At 46.8% G+C, this 18,193-nt stretch overlaps 1 protein-coding gene across 1 annotated transcript; it reads left to right on the plus strand.

The window, feature by feature from the left end:
- Positions 1-1,273: 1,273 nt before the first annotated feature.
- On the plus strand, positions 1,274-11,255 carry BAMBI (BMP and activin membrane bound inhibitor). The gene is made up of 3 exons (XM_048510416.1): positions 1,274-1,668; positions 8,574-8,861; positions 10,401-11,255. Exons 1-3 carry the CDS (start codon positions 1,593-1,595, stop codon positions 10,817-10,819), a joined length of 783 nt encoding a protein of 260 aa, XP_048366373.1. The 5' UTR covers positions 1,274-1,592; the 3' UTR covers positions 10,820-11,255.
- The last annotated feature ends 6,938 nt before the right edge of the window (positions 11,256-18,193 follow it).

The following is an 18,193-nucleotide window of genomic DNA, read 5'->3' on the forward strand; positions in this document are numbered from 1 at the left end:
TTTGAATCAGACAGTTCCAAGCCCGACTGTGTTTATTCAGAAGTATATCCCTCTGAATGTAATGGGGCTGTTTTGCATGCATGGCTGTGACTGCAGTATAAGTCTGTGATCCTATGTATACTTGGCAGGAATAAGCCCTACTGAATGCAATGAGAAAGCCATACAGAGCGTGCCTGAAAAAGTCACACACCCTAAAACTTACCATACACTTTTAGAATTGGCACCATGACACCAAAACATAAAAACTTGCGTTTTAATAGCCTTGTATTCATAAGTCAGCTATTGCTGAACTAAACTTTCCAATAAATGCAGTTGCATGCACTTTTTAAAAAAATAGTCAAGTTTAATGAATTTTGGGAAAAGAAAGAAAGAAGTCTGTCTGGGTCCTTCTCGACAAAGTGCCCTAATAAATGAATTAGCAAGGCAGTAAGGAGATCGCTTTGGGGCTGATATCGATCAGGCCGGGCCTGCGTGTTCGCCTGGGTTTGTTTGGGGGATAATTGAGTGTCAGTCTCTGTCTGTGTCGTCTCGCTGGCGCCTGCCTGGGTGCTTTTGCATTTGCTAATTTTCACTAACCGTCTTCTGCCGGCTACTCCCAGCGCATCTATATCCCGACCAGCCAGACTCCTTCTGGTCAAACCGTCAGTCTGACTAGGCTTTATTGATCACCGCGGGTGGGGGGCGGGATGCTTCAGTCTCACCTGCGGGAAAGAAATCTGCAGCGGTCTTCTTGGGAGTTCTCTTCTCCCTCTCCAATGCATTTTTTTTCTTTTGCATACTCATTATTCTAACTTCCAAGTCCACATCGTCGTCTGGAATGAGCTTTCACAACTAGTACTTACCATTATAAATCTTTTGGGTTATCCGCGATCTGAGAAGGGTCTTTTCCCTGTCCCATCACCTCCCCGTGCTTTTGACCTTTCTGCTCTTCAATGGGAAGTCGGTGCGGGGCTTGCATTTCCCCCTCCAACAAAAAGAGCCTTTGTGGACGGGTGGGGGGAAGATTCCGGTCGCGCCCCTCCCAGATCCCCAAGCAGCTAATTTAGCCAGCGAGTTGCATTTCTCATGTTCGCGCTGCTAATTACACGGCTCAAGCCCGGGAGAAAGTCGGGGCGGCGTGACGCGTCCACCCCGCCCTCGCCCGCTGCCGACGCCTGCTATTGTGAGTGACAGGAGGGCACCGCCTATGGAAGCAAGCCTGGGGGTTGAGGGCGGGGCGAGGGGCGGGCCGGGCTCTGGGGCGGGGGCCGTATTTACAGAGCCAGAGCTGGGAGGGCAGCAGCGAGAGCGGAGCTGGGTAGCTGCGGCTTGACATGCGCGCTGTTTCCGACGCCTCCCAGTAGCCGTCGTCCCCGCATGTAGCGCTGCGCTCCGGCTGCAAAGGCTCCCCGGACCCCCGGATGTGGCAGCAGCAGCAGGGCTCGCCTGCCGTGTGAGCGGCTTCCTTGCAAGGCCATCGGCTCGCAGCTAAGTCCCGCCGCGGTGCTCGCGGGAGCCCATGCGCGGTCCGACGGCGGCGCGTCTTTGCAGCGCGGCCAGGTGAAGCGAACCCTGGAGGGACCTCGGCGGCGAGGCCAGGCGGGCGGAGGTCAATGGATCGTCACTCCAGCTTTCTCTTCATCTGGCTGCAACTGGAGCTGTGCGCCATGGCCATCCTGCTGACCAAAGGTGAGCGCCGGGCTGGGGTGGCGTCGGAGGACTGCGCGGGGGAAGGTGGCGGCGCCGGCGCCGCTCCTCTGCGCCCGGGCACGGAGACGACGAGAGATTAGGATCGGGAGGGAAGCGCGGGCGGAGCAGGGCAGGAGACGCGCGGGTGGCTGCGCGGAGGGTTCCGGGCCAGGCAGCGGCGGTAGAGGGCCGTTGTTTTGACAGGCGGTAGTCCGAGAGGAAAGGAGGCGTGTGTTTCGGTGCCGTCCAAAGTGAGGGCACTCGCAGGCCGTCGCTGCCTGGTCCGACCTGGACAGCTTTAGTCAGAAGTCCAGCTGGACTACCGGTAGGCTGGCAAAGGAGGGCTGCCCGCCACGGCGCTGGACTGCTGTGCGCCTTCGAAGAGTGCAAGCCCCGTTGAACTGGGTAGATCCGTCCGGCTGCTGCCAGTTGGGTGGTTGGTCCCGCCGACTTCCGTGCGCCTTAAGCGCAGCTCACTTCTCTGACCGGCATCCAGTGTATGAAATCGTTGCGAACGGGCTGCGTCCTCTATTGGAGCGGCATCGGATACTTTTCCAAATTCCCACCCCCTCCCAATAAAGACCGGGAGTAGGAAAGGCGAAAAGCGCCCTGTTTGCTTTTGCAGGATAGCGTGATAAGATGAGTGTGTATATGCCGCCCCCCCCCCCCGAGATTTTGGTCAAACCAGTGGAAAACTTAACTAGGAAGTGGGCAATTTTGAGGAGAAATGTTCCCCGCTGGTCCTTTGGTGTGGATAGGGGGCGGGCCTCCTGGGCGCACATAAAAACAGTCGCGTGGAAAGGACGGGACGCTTGAAGGGGGGGCTCTTCGGAAGGTATGGCAATACTGAAGGGACGAAGAGGTTTAGGTTCGGGGCCTGTGGCTGACAGCGCGCATCGAAGAGGAGGAGAAGGTGCAAAGTGTAGAAGACAACAAGGGGGCGGTTTGCAGCTCATGAGTTTGGCCCAGGTTTCCTTCCGAGCCGCCCCTCTCCCCTTGCCGGATCGGGGTTGTTCGAAATGAAACGGGGAAATTATTACTTTTGGAGGCATTCGTGGAAGGGGAAGAGGCGGACTCTCAAAGGCCCCCACTGCCAAAACACCCGTGCAGAGCCTGAGCTTCTTCCCGAGGAGACACGTGGGAGGACTGCCGTGTAACCTCCGAGGAGAAGCAGGCGGGAGGGGGGGGGGAGAGAACCCGGGTGAGAGGCCGTCTTTCCCGGGCGCAGCCCCGCGTGTGCCGTGAGGCCTCTCTCGGCCTTTCAAGAGGCAACCAAAGTTGGGGTGGTCCTAGAGAGCCCCCTTGGCGGTCCTTTCCCCCCGCAATTTGGGCGCACGATGGCGCGTGCGCTCCTCTGCACAGACCCTCCGAGGGGCGAGTTCCCCGGGGCTGTTCCCGCCTCTTCCCCGGGGATTTTCCTCTCCCTGCTGCGCCTCCCCCGGCCGGCCGGCTGGCTGGCGAGGCTCGGTGCGCTGCCTTTGAAGCGGCCTGCCAAGGCTTTGTGAGCGGGTCAGGTTTCCTCCCGGCTGAGCCTCGCAGGCCAGAACAAGCTCGCCTGTGCTTGGAAGCGGCGCTGCTTTGGGTTTCCTGCCCCGCGCTTCGCTCCCCGCCCCCTGGCCCGGCTGCGGGAGGGGGGAGGAAGGCGGACCCGAGGGGGCGAGCGGTTGTCAAAATGTTTGGGTTAGGCTCTCTGCAATGAACTCCTGAAGGCTTCCAGCCGCCGCCCCCCCCTCCCCTCCCCAGAAAGCAGCCCCAGCAAGGCATGACTGAGGCTGAACTGGGAAGAGGCTGGATGCCACCCAAGGCACCTCATTGCCTTCCTTCCTTACTGGGCTGCCGAAGCCACAGGGGCAAAGTAATCATACTTCAGCAGCGCGTTCCCAGTGCTGCAGAAATGTCGGGCTGTTGTTGTTATAGCTTGATGGTGACTGAGTTTGAGGCTGCAGTCCTGCTCACTGTGTTGAGAGGAAAATGACCCACCTTTGCAGGGTGGTTGAGAGAGGCCCAGCCCGATTGCATGTGTATGCAATAAGACCTGGTACAAACCAGAGATTTCTGGGCTTTTTTGCAGCAACCTTGTGAGGTGGGTAAACAAACAGTAAGGTTTGTTTCTGTTTACATTTTTATTCCACCTGCCTTCCTTTTGTTCCCACCTCTGTTTTATCCTTGCAACAACCCTGTGAGGTTGGTATGTTGAGAGAGACACTGCCCAGCTCCAGGATATCCCAGTGAGCTTTGCAGCTAAAGGTTTGACCTCCCAGATCCTAGCGCAGGGGTCTGCAACCTGTGGCTCTCCAGATGTTCATGGACTACAATTCTCATTAGCCCCTGCCCATTGGCCATGGTGGCAGGGGCTGATGGGAATTGTGGTCCATGAACATCTGGAGAGCCACAGGTTGCAGACCCTTGCGCGATGCCATGAGCACCACACCAGACTAATACTGGGCATAAATATTTTCACAGGCTTTTGCAAAAATTTCAGAAACTTTTAGTGGGGCAGAGAAGTTAGCTACAATTTTCATAAACAGTTCAGTCCTGAGCACAGTTGCACTGCATAACTCTGTTTAGAACTGCACTCCGTGGCCTGGTTTGGCTAATTTTTTTGTCATTGAAAAATGCAAGCAACTTTGGGGGGGAAAAAGTGTGTGGGGGGGTCAATGTCTCTCTCCTTAACTGCCACATTTTGTGGAGAGGAGGTTAAAGGATAAGCTAGCACAGTGCTGATGTGCTACAGTATTTATTTATTTTGGAAAGAAGGGTGTAATTAACCCCAAATAACAGCCCGTGAAGCAAGCAGAGGGGAGTCTTCTGGCCCCATCAAAGCCGAGCAGAAAAGCTAGTGACAGAGAATAATGTGCAGTTGCAGATACCGAAACTATGTGCCTGATAATGATATAATTAGGGGATCACAGACTTCTGGCTGCTATCGACTTCAAAAGCTTTAAGAGAAGCCTGCAGTCTCTCCTGTAGCCACCTTGACTAAAAGCAGACTCTTTTTTGAAATAGCTACATACAGTAACAAGAAAGAGGAGGCGAACAGAAAGGGCATTGTTCGCTGTTTGAAAATACCAAATACCCTCTTTGGCCTTTTGCATAACTCAGGAAGAAACTTTATGAATTGATAGAAATAAAACTTGTACTTAAAAAGCGTAGTACAAGAACACCATTCTGTTCCTCTGGAGGGGGGAAAATGTGGCTCTAATTAAAATGGAGTTGTAATAACCCGATGACTAGCCTGTCATGTTTTGTTTATAAGACTGTCTTGGGTCAGGAAAAGATAGAATTTTAAACAGAGGCCCATAAACCATTAAAACAAAAACAGTTTCAGTATTTCTATTTCCTCTGCTCCTTTCTCTGTAAGGCCCAGAAAAAAAGAAGGAAGAAATGCTGGTTTGTGTATCTTCTTTCAGTGTATTTTTTGTTGTTGATGTTATTTTATAACTTTTCCATACCTTTTATTGCGTGAGCATAAGGTGTTCAGATGTTGGGATCAACTTATTGGTTCAGCATTTGCTGTGAAGGGGATCCCTCTATAATGTAGGTCAGGGAAAGACACTTTTGAGAGAAGGGGGGGAGGTTCCTTAGAAATGAACAGTTTGGATTTTCTGGATCACAAGTCTTGGAGGCGTCCAGAATGAGACACGGAATAGGTTGTACTAATCTGTCAGTATTACTTTTAAACAAAAACTACTCTGAATTAAAATTACTCTGAATATTCATGTGGGTGGAAAATCTTGAGGGATGGGAAAGCTTGCAAACTTAATAAGCAGTTGGATATAAACAAAATGGCAAGTTTTTATTACTTGGTAAAATACATCAGGAGGAGAGTAAATGGAATGCTTTCTGTCAAGCTAACTAGTTCCTTCGGTGCTTACTAAGCTTTTGAAGTTCATGAATTCTTCATGGGTTTCAGATCTGGCTACATGACTCTTTTGCCTGTCACAAAGTACAGGGCATCAAATCATTTGGTTTTGATTAAGCAGTTTATTCAAAGAGAAGCAGAAGTGTTATGGTGCAGAAACCCAACAGCATCATACTGAGATGTGAATTTAAAACCATTCTAGAAAGGTAGTCCCTTCCTCCTTAGGGCTGTTTTCTGCTTTTGCAGTCCACATCCTAAGAAGAGGTTGAAAGATCATCTAGTATGACCTTATATAGCCTAGATACTAAAGTGCCATGAAACATCTGTAGGTACCTTAATGCAGTGGTATAAGAAGTGTTAATTCAGGGTGTCCAACTCTGGTGCTTCAGATGTTCATGGACTACAATTCCCATCATGGACTACAATTCCCAATTGGCCATGCCAGCAGGGGCTGTTGGGAATTGTAGTCCATGAACATCTGAAGCTCCAGAGTTGGACACCCCTGTGTTAATTTGCCATGGGGGTATGTTGTTGAGAGCTTGTTCTTCAAATAGTAAGTGACAAAATCTTGACTGAAATTCTATTTTGGGGGGAGGGGAGATAGTGGGAACAGGCCCCTAATACTATGTTAGAAGTATACTAACCTGTAATGATAGTTTCTGGAAACTGAGAAGAGTCCAGTTTCCTTTCAGGGCTCTGAATATATTCAGCAGATTGAAGCTGAACCCGGCTTGAGGTCCAGTAGAATGAATGTTTCCAAGGATGTACTTTTTAAAGCACTTCCTTCAGAAATTTTTGAGGTTTCCTGTGCATTTGCGTTTCATACAAACAGTTCAGTCTAAACGTTTACCCTTCTTGACCACATGATGGATTGTGTCGAGTGGAGGCAGGGTGGGAAAGAGATTTCAACTTAGCCATTTCCCCTCCCTTTTTGAACTTTCATGTAGAGCGATTTTTGCAAGAAGGCCCCCCCCACCCAGTTGTAAAGTGCACAGTTCCTATTTCATCATGAAGGCTAGAAGACCTTTTGCATGGGAATACGCCAGGCAGAAAATAGGGAGGTATCCTCCGTCCTGCTGGAGAATTCCATCAGTATCAGTGTGTAGTTACAGCTGGCGTCAGGTTGCTACACTAAAGGGATCCCAAAAGGAAGTGCTTAGAGAGAACACATTCCTGGCTTTCTTTTTTTAAATGACTGTGATTTTAGTCCATCATCTCATAAGGTGTTAGCTAAAGCTCTTCAACATTGGCACTGACCCCAAAGGTAGTAAACAATTCAGCCGTTCTGGTTAAATATTTATGCATGGCAAAATTAAAGTGAGTCTGGCGGCCTTTTTTTTTAATGCAGTTTTCTGAAATGGAAGTATTTTATGGAGGCAATGTAATGTGACATTGGTATGTTTGCGGGGAAATACCATAAATATCTGTTATGTTAAACAGCAGATTTGCAGAAACGGTAAATGGGAATCACTGCAGTCCAAAGACGGGAAGTGAGTTGGTATGCAATCAGCATCAACCAACTTTGCTTCTTCAGTTTCCTTGGTTGCAAGCACAAGATTTGTGATGCTGTTTGGTGGGATAGTATATTGGTCATCACTGGCTACCCCTCTGCCATGAAATTTGGCTCTTTGCCAAAGGGAAACCTATATTCTCCATGCAACTCTGTATCCATGCTGCGCAACTGACCCTCGGTTTTCTGCATGAGGGGCTGGTTGGGGGATTTGCCTCCTCTCCCTCTGGAAAAGGTAGCTGCAAACAGTAGCAGCTTCTCCATACATTGCCCTTAATATAGCTTGTCATTTTGGCAGGAAGCCTCGCCCACCTCCGACAAGTTGTCCATACTGTTTAGACTAGGGGTCTGCAACCTGCGGCTCTCCAGATGTTCATGGACTACAAATCCCAATTGGCCATGCTGGTAGGGGCTGATGGGAATTATAGTTCATGAACATCTGGAGAGCCGCAGGTTGCAGACGCCTGGTTTAGAGCCTCTCATGAACATACAGGAACCTTCCTTTTACTGAATCATTCCATGAATATATCATTGTCTACTCAGACTGGGGAAGGTGGCTCTTTGAGGTTTTGGATAGAGGTTTTCTATTGCTCGGTCTCTTCTTAACCTGAGATGCGAGGGATTGAACCTAGGACATCCTGCATACCAGGCGGAGGCTTTTCCACCGAGCCACAGCTCCTTCTCACCATCTTGCTTTGGTTACATTACACTTGCATGCTGCACTTCCTTCAAGTGGCCCCTGGAGCGGATTTTGGACACTGGGGGATATAATACTTTTAGTATAATTAAGGAACTTGGAGCATGGATAGCAAGAAGCCCTTTGCCAGCTCTGCATTCCTGCTTGTACCTGGTTTTGGAAGTCTCCCAAGGGATGCAGAGGATTTGTGCCATTGCTGCCATAGCATGATGACTGATGGGTACAGGAGCAGCAGTGGCGTAGGAGGTTAAGAGCTCGTGTATCTAATCTGGAGGAACCAGGTTTGATTCCTAGCTCTGCCACCTGAGCTGTGGAGGCTTATCTGGGGAATTCAGATTAGCCTGTACACTCCCACACACGCCAGCTGGGTGACCTTGGGCTAGTCCCAGCTTCTCAGAGCTCTCTCAGCCCCACCTACGTCACAGGGTGTTTGTTGTGAGGGGGGAAGGGCAAGGAGATTGTAAACCCCTGATTGGAGAAGGAGTCTCCTACAGGAGAGGAAGGGGGGATATAAATCAAAACTCTTCTTCTTCTTCTACCTGTAGCCAGCCTGATGTAGTGGTTAGTCACAGTGTTAGACTAGGATCTGGGAGAATCTTTGCTCTGACATGATAGCTTGGTGGGCAACCTTGGGCCAGTCACAAACACACTCTGTCCTCACTGCAATCATACTGTGAGGTGTGTTCAGCAGAAAGTGTAGGAGGGGAGAAATGCTTTGGGTGCCCTTTGGACATAAAGGTGAGATCATTATCCAAGGTCTTAGTGTTGACCTGTGTGGAAGCAAGGGGCTGGGAACCCAGGTGTCTAACATGCCTGACCTTTCCTTTTTGTTGCAGGTGAAATCCGATGCTACTGTGATGCTGCGCACTGTGTTGCAACAGGCTATATGTGCAAATCTGAGCTCAACGCTTGCTTCTCCAGACTGCTTGACCCACAGAACTCACATTCTCCACTTACACACGGCTGCTTGGACTCTCTTGCGAGCACGGCCGACATCTGTCAAGCCAACCAGGCACAAAACCACTCTGGCACCCCCATACCCACGTTGGAGTGTTGTCATGAAGACATGTGCAATTACAGAGGGCTTTATGACGTTTTATCCCCTTCCAGAGGAGAGCCTTTGGGTAAGAAGAGCTTTTTTTCTGATGTAGTCAGGTTTGCTTGCAGTAAGCAAGGCCTTGTATGTCTGCTAGTGACGGCAGGGCGTTGTGGTTAAGAGTGACAGATTCTTATCTGGTGACCTGGATTTGTTATATATCTCTCCTGGATTTGTTATATATATACTCCTCCACTTGAAGCCTGCTGGGTGATCTTGGGCTAGTCTCAGTTCTCTGAGAATTCTCAGCCCCACCTATCTCACAAGTTGTCTGTTGTGGGGAGGGGAAGGAGCTGCTCGTGGTAGAGAAAAGTGGTATAAAAACCAACTCTTCTTGAATGTAACTGGGCTGATTGGAGAAGGAGGCATATGGCTAGACTTCTATCTAAATAGAGTTTTTACCTATATTAGTGTGACACACACAAATGCCCTGGCTGCAGTTTTTAACACATGTGACATCTTGCCTGGGAAAGCTAGTTTACGTGAAAATGCAAGTGAAAAGTTGATGTAGCTAATCTTGATGGGGAAGAAATATTGACATTTGATCTTTAATGAAAGAAAATGCAAACCTCGGTTTAAAACAGTACTGTTTACTACGTTGTCTGTGCTAAGGTGGGATTGTTACAGAGGAGAATCGAAAGAAGAATCTCCCATCACAGAGTGTGAATATCTAATGTATGCAGGAAATTTGCTTACCTTGAAACTGGGTGCTGCAGTTCCACTGGTGCCTGAGGGCAGGTTACCGGAAAGGCAGCATAAATTTTTTCTAAATAAAAATGTCCAGCTCTGCAAACTTCTATTTAACTGAATGAATGGGATAGGCCTATCTTATATATCACATCAAAGCTAATATTTTGTTGAATGGCAAAACTGACTTATGCTAGTGATCTGCAAAATGAAGCTGTTATTTTTTTTGGGGGGGGCTCCCTTACAAATACTAAAAAGCAGCAGTGGAAGTCTGCAGCACTGTGATTTGTGTTGCATGGCTTCTGACTTCTGGTTAATGTGTCCTCCTGTTTTCAGGAAGTCTTCTGAGAAAAACTCCAAAGCAAAATAGATGCACATATGATTATGTCTCTGAGCCCAATACAGCTTAATCTCAGTGCTGAACTAGTCTTTTGATCTATTGCTTTTGTTACCAGTCATGTGGTTAAGTTATATGAAGCAATTATTTTAATGAAAAAGTAGTTTAAAAGGGTTTGATTAGTTAAGGAAACATAAACTACTAAGAAAATAGTCTGGAAACTGTTACTTAAAGCTGTCAGAGGTCTGTTTTATTTGTGTTTCTGTGCTGGACTGAGTTTTTAATGCTGGACTGTAATTAATACCTTTTATGTTTTTTTATTATTTTGTAAGCCATGTCAGACAGGTTCCTAAAGAGGTAGCATAAGTTTTTTTCTAAACAAATAAACTATTAGGAAAAGAGTGTTCTGATTTTAGGCCAATGCAGGACACATTTGAGGCTTGTAGTTGCTTAAGAGTGACTCGCCACTTGTTTCTGAAAGCTTCTAGCCGGGCCCATGATATTGACCTTCTATTTTCTTTCCACTAATTTCTGTATTTGCAGGACAAGGGAGCAAATACCAGCATGACAACAGCAGAAACCTCATCACAAAGGTCCAGGAGCTGACCTCCTCCAAAGAACTATGGTTCCGGGCAGCCGTGATCGCCGTCCCCATAGCTGGCGGGCTCATCCTGGTGCTCCTCATCATGCTGGCTCTGCGAATGCTCAGGAGTGAAAACAAACGGCTGCAAGACCAGAGGCAGCAAATGCTCTCCCGTTTGCACTACAGCTTCCACGGGCATCCTTCCAAAAAGGGACAGGTGGCGAAACTAGACTTGGAATGCATGGTGCCCGTAACGGGCCACGAGAACTGCTGCATGACATGCGATAAACTGAGACAGCCGGACCTCAGCAATGACAGAATACTCTCTCTAGTCCACTGGGGGATGTATGGCGGGCACGGAAAGCTGGAATTCGTGTGATCGCTTCTTCGGCTTTCGTATCTCCCTCTATATTATCTATTTTTAATTTTTGGTTTTTAAGATTACTAGGAAAACTTTTCAAAGGCCTTTGGGTTCTGCTGGACAGGAGCACTTTATATTGGGAAAAGCCTACACTCACTAGTCATCATTCTTTTTAAAAAAAAAACAACAACCCAGACACTAAAGGACCTCTGCAGAGAGAACCGTGGATATGTCTTCTGAAGGATTCCAAAAGTTAATCTTATTTGCACAGAGTAAATATACTCAAAATGTATTGTTTGCTTTTAAAATTATGAAAGCAAAACCAAGAAGTTATACACACTGTTAACCAGGGTTGTCTGAACTGTAGGGAGACGGGAATTGAATTATACTATTAAACTGTATGCAAGTTCTGATGTAAAGATTTTTTTAAAAAATATATTTTGTCTGAAACAGATTTGTGGGCTTGTATGTGTGTGAAATGCTGACTTGCTTTTACTTGCCTTCAGCGTGTGCTGCATTATGGGAACTTAACTACTCACCTGTGTAAGCACATGATAGCGCAGTCTTCAAAGCTAAACAGTGCTAGCCCCGGTTAGTACTCTGATGGGACACCACCAAGCAAGTCCAGGGTTGTTGTGTAGAGAAAGGCAATGACAAACCACTTGTTTGTCTCTTACCTTGAAAACCCAAAGGCTCTTTCCGCAGATGCAGAATAATGCACTTTCAATCCACTTTCACTGCACTTTACAGCTGTGTAGAATAACAAAATCCACTTGCAAACAATTGTGAAAGTGGATTGAAAGTGCATTATTCTGTATGTGCAGAAGGGACCTAAGGGATCTTTCAATCTGATGCAACTTGATGGTACTTTCCACCACAAAACATGGGCTCATTCCGCACATGCAGAATAATGCACTTTCAAACTGCTTTCAGTGCTCTTTAAAGCTGTGCGGAATAGCAAAATCCACTTGCAAACAGTTGTGAAAGTGGTTTGAAAATGCATTATTTTGCGTGTGCAGAAAGGGCCATGGTGTCTTTCCTTTTCTCTATTAACGTTTCACTGCTTCAACTGGGCAAATACTTTCCTTCTGTCCCAAGCAGTCTCTGTTCCTGCTTTGTTTTTCAGTCAAGGGCTAATGGGTGTAAATTGCTTCAATAAATCCTTAAATAGGCAGCATAAAGGAGGACACCAGGGATGGCCTACTATTGTATTTTTGGGAGTCACTAACTTGTCCAGGGCCATGAACAGCCTGGCTGCAATATAGACAGGCCATATAAAGTTGACATTAACTAGAAGTACAGCCTACTCATGTGCAAGGCATGAGCTTGTGGATGGTAAGAGTTTATTCTTTACAGAAGGTTTGAGAAATAGGTGTGCTTCTTGAAACATTTTGCCAAGAGGCAGTTCAGCAAGAGCGTTAGTCTTTATCTGAAAATATGCACGATACATACGTGTTAGCATGTAATATAACAATTATGGAATATACCAATATGTTAACATGTAATGAGAGCCAGCGTGGTGTAGTGGTTAAGAGAAGGTGGATTCTAATCTGGAGAACCGGGTTTGATTCCCCACTCCTCCACTTGAGTGGTGAACCAGATGTGTTTCTGCACACCTACATTCCTGCTGGGTGACCTTGGGCTAGTCACAATTCTTCGGAGCCCTCTCAGCCCCACCTACCTCAGAGGAAGGGAAAGGAGCTTGTAAACCACCTTGAGACTCTTACACCTTGAGTCTCCTCTTCTAATAAGTGCAGAGTCTTGTTGCTCCATTTTTCTTTCCAGTATAACTGCAGAGCAAAACATTTTAATCTCAAACTTTCTATGTCATGAATCCAAGGTGCATGTACTTCAAGGAAGAGAATCCGGATCGTAAACCACCAGTCAAAAATATCCCTGTAACTAGAAATACGTTAGCCTGAACTCTTCTTGAAATGTTAGTTTTCTATGGGTGCTAAGCAAGGTCAGTACTTGGATATGAGACCACCGAGGAGGGCTCTGCGGAGGAAGAAATGGCAAACCGCTGATCCGTCTCACTTGCCTCGGAAGCCCCCTGTTGGGCTCACCGTAAGGTGGTTGTGAACATGTTTCTCCTGCCTTTTGTCCAGTGTGAATAGGCAAGAGGCTTCTCTGCTGCTTGCTGCCACTGAATGCAATTTGGCCCTTCATCTCCACTGTTTTCCCCCACTGTTTTTCTCTCGACTGTTTTCCCCTCTCTCTTGCCTGATGATACAAAACATGGGAGCTGCTGCAATTGGTACAGCCCTGCTCACTAATTCCCCTTAAGGATACAGCAGTAGAAATGGAAACAACCCAGAAGAGCTTGAAGGGCAGAGTACAAAAATGGCTGAGGAAGCTGTTAAAAGTATGCTTAGCTGTGCAGGCAAATGTTTACTTAATGGTGGGGCTGGAAGTGTATGCAAAACGTGGGGAACTGCAAAGTCTGCTTCACACATTCCAGTATACCTTAAAGATATCTACCTCCTGGTGGTCCTGAGTCAGAGTGAAATTAATCTGGTGCATGCAGTTGAAATCAATGGGACTTAAGTATGCTTAATTTTCTACGCATTGGGGCACATGTCTCTGAGAGCCATCATGGTGCAGTGGCTAAGAACAGGTGGATTCTAATGTGGAGAACCGGGTTTGATTTCCCACTCCTCCACCTGAGTGGCAGAGGCTTATCTGGTGAACCAGATGTGTTTCCACACTCCTACATCCCTGCCGGGTAACCTTTGGCTAGTCACAGTTCTTCGGGACTCTCTCAGGCCCACCGGCCTCACCAGGTGTCTGTTGTGGGGAGGGGAAGGGAAAGGAGCTTGTAAGCCCCCTTGAGCCTCCTTGCAGGAGAGAAAGGGGGGACATGAATCTAAACTTCTTGCAACTGTTTAGAAAATATTGTGAAAATGTGATGGTACTCCTGTTTCTGGGGTGGAAGTGTATATATACTCAATGCTAAGAACCATCAAGGAAGACTTACAGTGAAAGAATGCAGTCTGAACTGTTTTTACGATATACAAGATTCTGTAGAGATGCAGGAAGCTGCTTTTGGCATGTAATTACTCCCAAATGGGTACACTGTGCACTTGGGAGGGTGTACCCTCTGCAACTTTGTGAAGGTCGTCAGTGTGAACCTATCTACCTATTGTTCTTCAATCACACTTCTTCCTTGAGAGACTGTTTACGTGCTTAAGCTGTTGGGAGAGAGTACATAATCTTGGGTTGGCTTTTAATGATTGAAAATCGTAAGAAAGGATAAAACTTAATAAGTCAATACTTGAGGCTGTTGTGAATGGCAGGGTGGGGAATGAGTGGAAGAAGAAGAAGAGTTTGGATTTATATCCCCCCTTTCTCTCCTGCAGGAGACTCAAAGGGGCTGACAATCTCCTTGCCCTTCCCCCCTCACAACAAACACCCTGTGAGGTGGGTGGGGCTGAGAGAGCTCTGAGAAGCTGTGACTAGCCCAAGGTCACCCAGCTGGCATGTGTGGGAGTGTACAGGCTACTCTGAATTCCCCAGATAAGCCTCCACAACTCAAGTGGCAGAGCGGGGAATCAAACCCAGTTCCTCCAGATCAGAGTGCACATGCTTTTAGCCACTACGCCACTGCTGCTCCTAGAAGAAGACTTTTACTAGTTGAAACTTTCCCCCATTTCCTGTTCAGGTACCCATAAAGTTTGCACATGACCTGAAGTGATAACTCTTGGGCATGAGTGAAAGGTTCTTGTATCTTTGGCTCTTAACCTTTGAGCCAGACCTTCAGTGGGGCTGGTACTTAACTCCAGCTTGATGTAGTGGTTAAGAGCAATGGATTCTTGCTCTTAACCAGTGGGGCTGGAGAATCAGGTTTGTTTCCCACTCCTCCACATGAAGCCTGCTGGGTGACCTTGGGCTAGTCACAGTTTTCTCAGAACTCACCCAGGCCCACCTACCTTGCAAGGTGCCTGGTGTGTGTGTGTGTGGGGGGGGGAAGGCGATTGTAAGCCGCTTTGACACTCCTTACAGTAGAGAAAAGTTCGGTACAAAAACCAGCTCTTCTCCAGAACCATGCTGAGATGTGCTACTGTTCTGTTGTTTATTAGTTTGCCTTTAGTTTTCTTGTTCCCTTTTGTTTTGCAGTGGTAAACTCTATTGGGTCCTGCAAGGAGAAAGGCAGAGCACAAATATGTAAATAAATTGTGAGGTTAAAGCATGGGGAGTCACAGATATAGCCCAGCCTTTGGCTGCGGAAGGAAAAAAGCCTAAATAAAGTATTCCTTCGGCCTCGTTTAGGACAAAAATATATCCCTGCTTGGAAACTAGCAATTACTGGCTACACAATTGAGCAATCATATTCTGAACTGCATAAAGAGAATGTTTGCTCATAGCTGTAAATGGAAGAAATTCCCCTAAATAGGAAAAAAACCCATCCCTGCTCTAGTATCAAATGCATCTTTAGTTTCCTTTGTGTCCCTTCCCGGTTTCCCCTTCTGAATTTATTTTCTTTGTTTTTTAAGCAATAAAGTACTGTGGGTTTTCTTATGTCTCTTCTGATTCCAGTCTTCTGAGCATTTTAGGTCTCTTCTTGACTCCTGCTTAACTGATTCTATTAAAAAGCCCTTACACCACAGGGGGGTTGACCTCCTTCTGAAATACTGAATGTGTCTGCTTTGGTAATCACAGAGTGCCCCTCCTTGAAAGGGCCTGTAAATCTGGTTTCAATATTGGGTGATTACAGGCTGAGCGGGGAGCTTGAAAGAATCCAGCCGGGTCTGGTAGCTGGGGCACCGGGTAGACTTATCTGGGTGGCAAATCTGGGACTCTCTGGCAATCTGACTTATTCCAGTGTTTACAGCTGCCAAAGCCAATAAATTCAGTCCAGATTAGTTTGCATGTAAGTGAGATCAGAATCCAACCCAAGAGGTTCAGCAATGAAGACTTTGCTTTCTTTTGCTTCAGGGCAAAGAGCAAAGGGGAACACCCCTCCCCCTTTCCTGTATGTACAAGAGGCTTTCGTAAAACAAACCTTTAGTTTCTCCTATGCACAAAGCAAGCAGCAGTTCCATTATGATACCAGTGGCTGATAAAGAGTAAGTTCAGGTCAGACAAAAGATCTTGTGTTCAGGTGTCTTGTGGAACTCTCAGCTACAACATGTAGTCATGACTGACAGTTTAGCTTTAGAGGAGGATTAACAAACTCAGGGAGATTATGACCATTCATGGGTATATTGGAAAAAGCTGGAGTTCAGTGACACTTTTATGACCAACAAAATTTTGTTCTTGGTACAAGCTTTCATGTGCATGCACAGTTCTTCAGATACCTGTATAGAGTCATGGCGGTGTGTGTGTGTGTGTGGGGGGGTAACTTGATGGATCGTTTGTTCCTGTAGGGCTCTTCCTATATTCCGAAATTTGCTTATCCCGGGGCTTCAGCAGGAACGTCTTGCTTTTGTCATAAACACTTTGAGCTACAGAGTGGAAGGAGACATGTTCAGCACAGCTCATCTCATTGGTTCGTTGTCACCTGGCCTGCGTATCAGTGGCGGTGTTCACGATTCTGAATCTGGAGCTCCAAGCAAAAGTCCAGGAGACATAAAAATACATCTTAAAACTATTAAGAAACCAACAAAAAACACATTACAAAAACACTTAAAACCAAGCTAAAATACCCAAGAGGTATTGTAACACAAATGCAAACACGTTAAAGAAAAAAGGGGCAGGGATCCCTGAAGAAATTCCAGATGAAACAAAAAAAGCTTCACCTGATGGCATAGGACAGCTGCAAATGGGGCAGAAGAGTCTCCAGAGTTTTGGTGCCAGGTCCAAGAAGACTCTTCTCCAGGTTGCCCCCCACCTGATCTTTCTGGGTGAGGACACCCAAAGCAGGGCCTCGGAAGATGACCATAGTGGACTGATAGGTTTGTAAGGGAGTAGAGGTCCTTCATGTATCTGCATCTCCTAGATTCTAGTTCAGCACTCCAAACTCTGTGCCATGCTGGTTCAGGGGTGTGCGGCTATAATTGAAGAGGCCTGTGGTAGAAGTACAGGCATCCCCTGTTTAGTTTCTAGACAGTTGGTGTCTTAGGCCTTGAGGACATGAAATGCTATTATATTCCTTTATGTTTTAAGCTGCTTTTATGATCTGGGGGAAATGTAAAATGCTAAGTGAAGCAGTTCTGGGGATGACACCTGGTCCACTTTAGAGCCCTAAACTGTCTGGGACTTTCATACCTACAAGACCACCTTTTCTTACCTGTCCCCCTCCCCCACTGTTTCATTCATCATCACAGGGTCTGCTGGTGGTGCTTTATCCACAGGTGGCTCAACTGTCCTCAACAAGGGCAAGAGCTTTTTTGATATTAGCCCTGATAATGCTGTCAGTGACCCCCACCCCCTCCTCGAATTCCTTGAAATAAGAGTGGGAAAGAAAGGTGACCAAAGAGATTGTGGGGAGGATTCAACCACATCGTCACATTAAAACCAGCATTTACTCAATGTTATAATAGCTGATTAAGAATGTAGGTAACACTGAAATTGTCCAGAGAGTCTTGTAACTTTTAAATAGGGCAGAATTGGCCCTCTGGCTTTAAGGGCGGTTTCAGAAGATTAATTCTTGTAGAACAAAGCCCTGTTGTCACAGAGAGGTCATAGTAATGAAAGCCAGCCCGAGAGAATGGATGCGTCTGAGGTAAGCAGGATTCTCACATTATTGAATTTTTGAAATAGTTTCCCTTGAGGCATCAGTGAAGTCCCTTTTTTTGTCAGTGTGTCTGATCATATATTGTAAGCAGTAGGGCTCTTCTCACTCTGCCTATAGGGTTTCATTTGTAATAGGGTCGGTTGACTCAACTGCCTTGTGAAATTGCCATAAAAAATAACACAACCCCCCCCCCCCCCACTTGTCCTCAGCGGATTACAGTTATCTCTCTTGGGGAGCCTGATGTCTCCATTGATATGAACCCAGGCTCCTTCCAAATAAACAAACACTGTCCTTTCTTTTGTTTTAGCCACAGACTTTGTTTCCAGCTCTTGTAAACTCTGTGGAGGAAAGTCTGAGTTAAAATAAACAGCAAATAAAAGAAGCAAAGAGAAGGTGTGTTCTCTCTCTCTCTCTCTCTCTCTCACACACACACACACACACACACACACACACACACACACACACACACACAGAATTCATTGCATAATGAAGCAAGGAAGATGTTGCATTGGCCATCTATGATTCGGTTCCTGGCTACTAGTTCAGACAGATGCCACTTTGCCTCTCATTTTAAAAAGTCAACAACAATGAGAAATGCCTCTTAGTTGTATAACTGATGATATCTTTGAAGCATTTTGATATTTTTAGAAAGGAGCCAAGGGTTGCTGGCCCAGATCCAAGCAACCACACAACTAGTTCTGCGGGTGTGTAAGCCA

The sequence above is a fragment of the Sphaerodactylus townsendi genome, linkage group LG11 (assembly GCF_021028975.2).
Source record: "Sphaerodactylus townsendi isolate TG3544 linkage group LG11, MPM_Stown_v2.3, whole genome shotgun sequence".
Taxonomy (NCBI): Eukaryota; Metazoa; Chordata; class Lepidosauria; order Squamata; family Sphaerodactylidae; genus Sphaerodactylus; species Sphaerodactylus townsendi.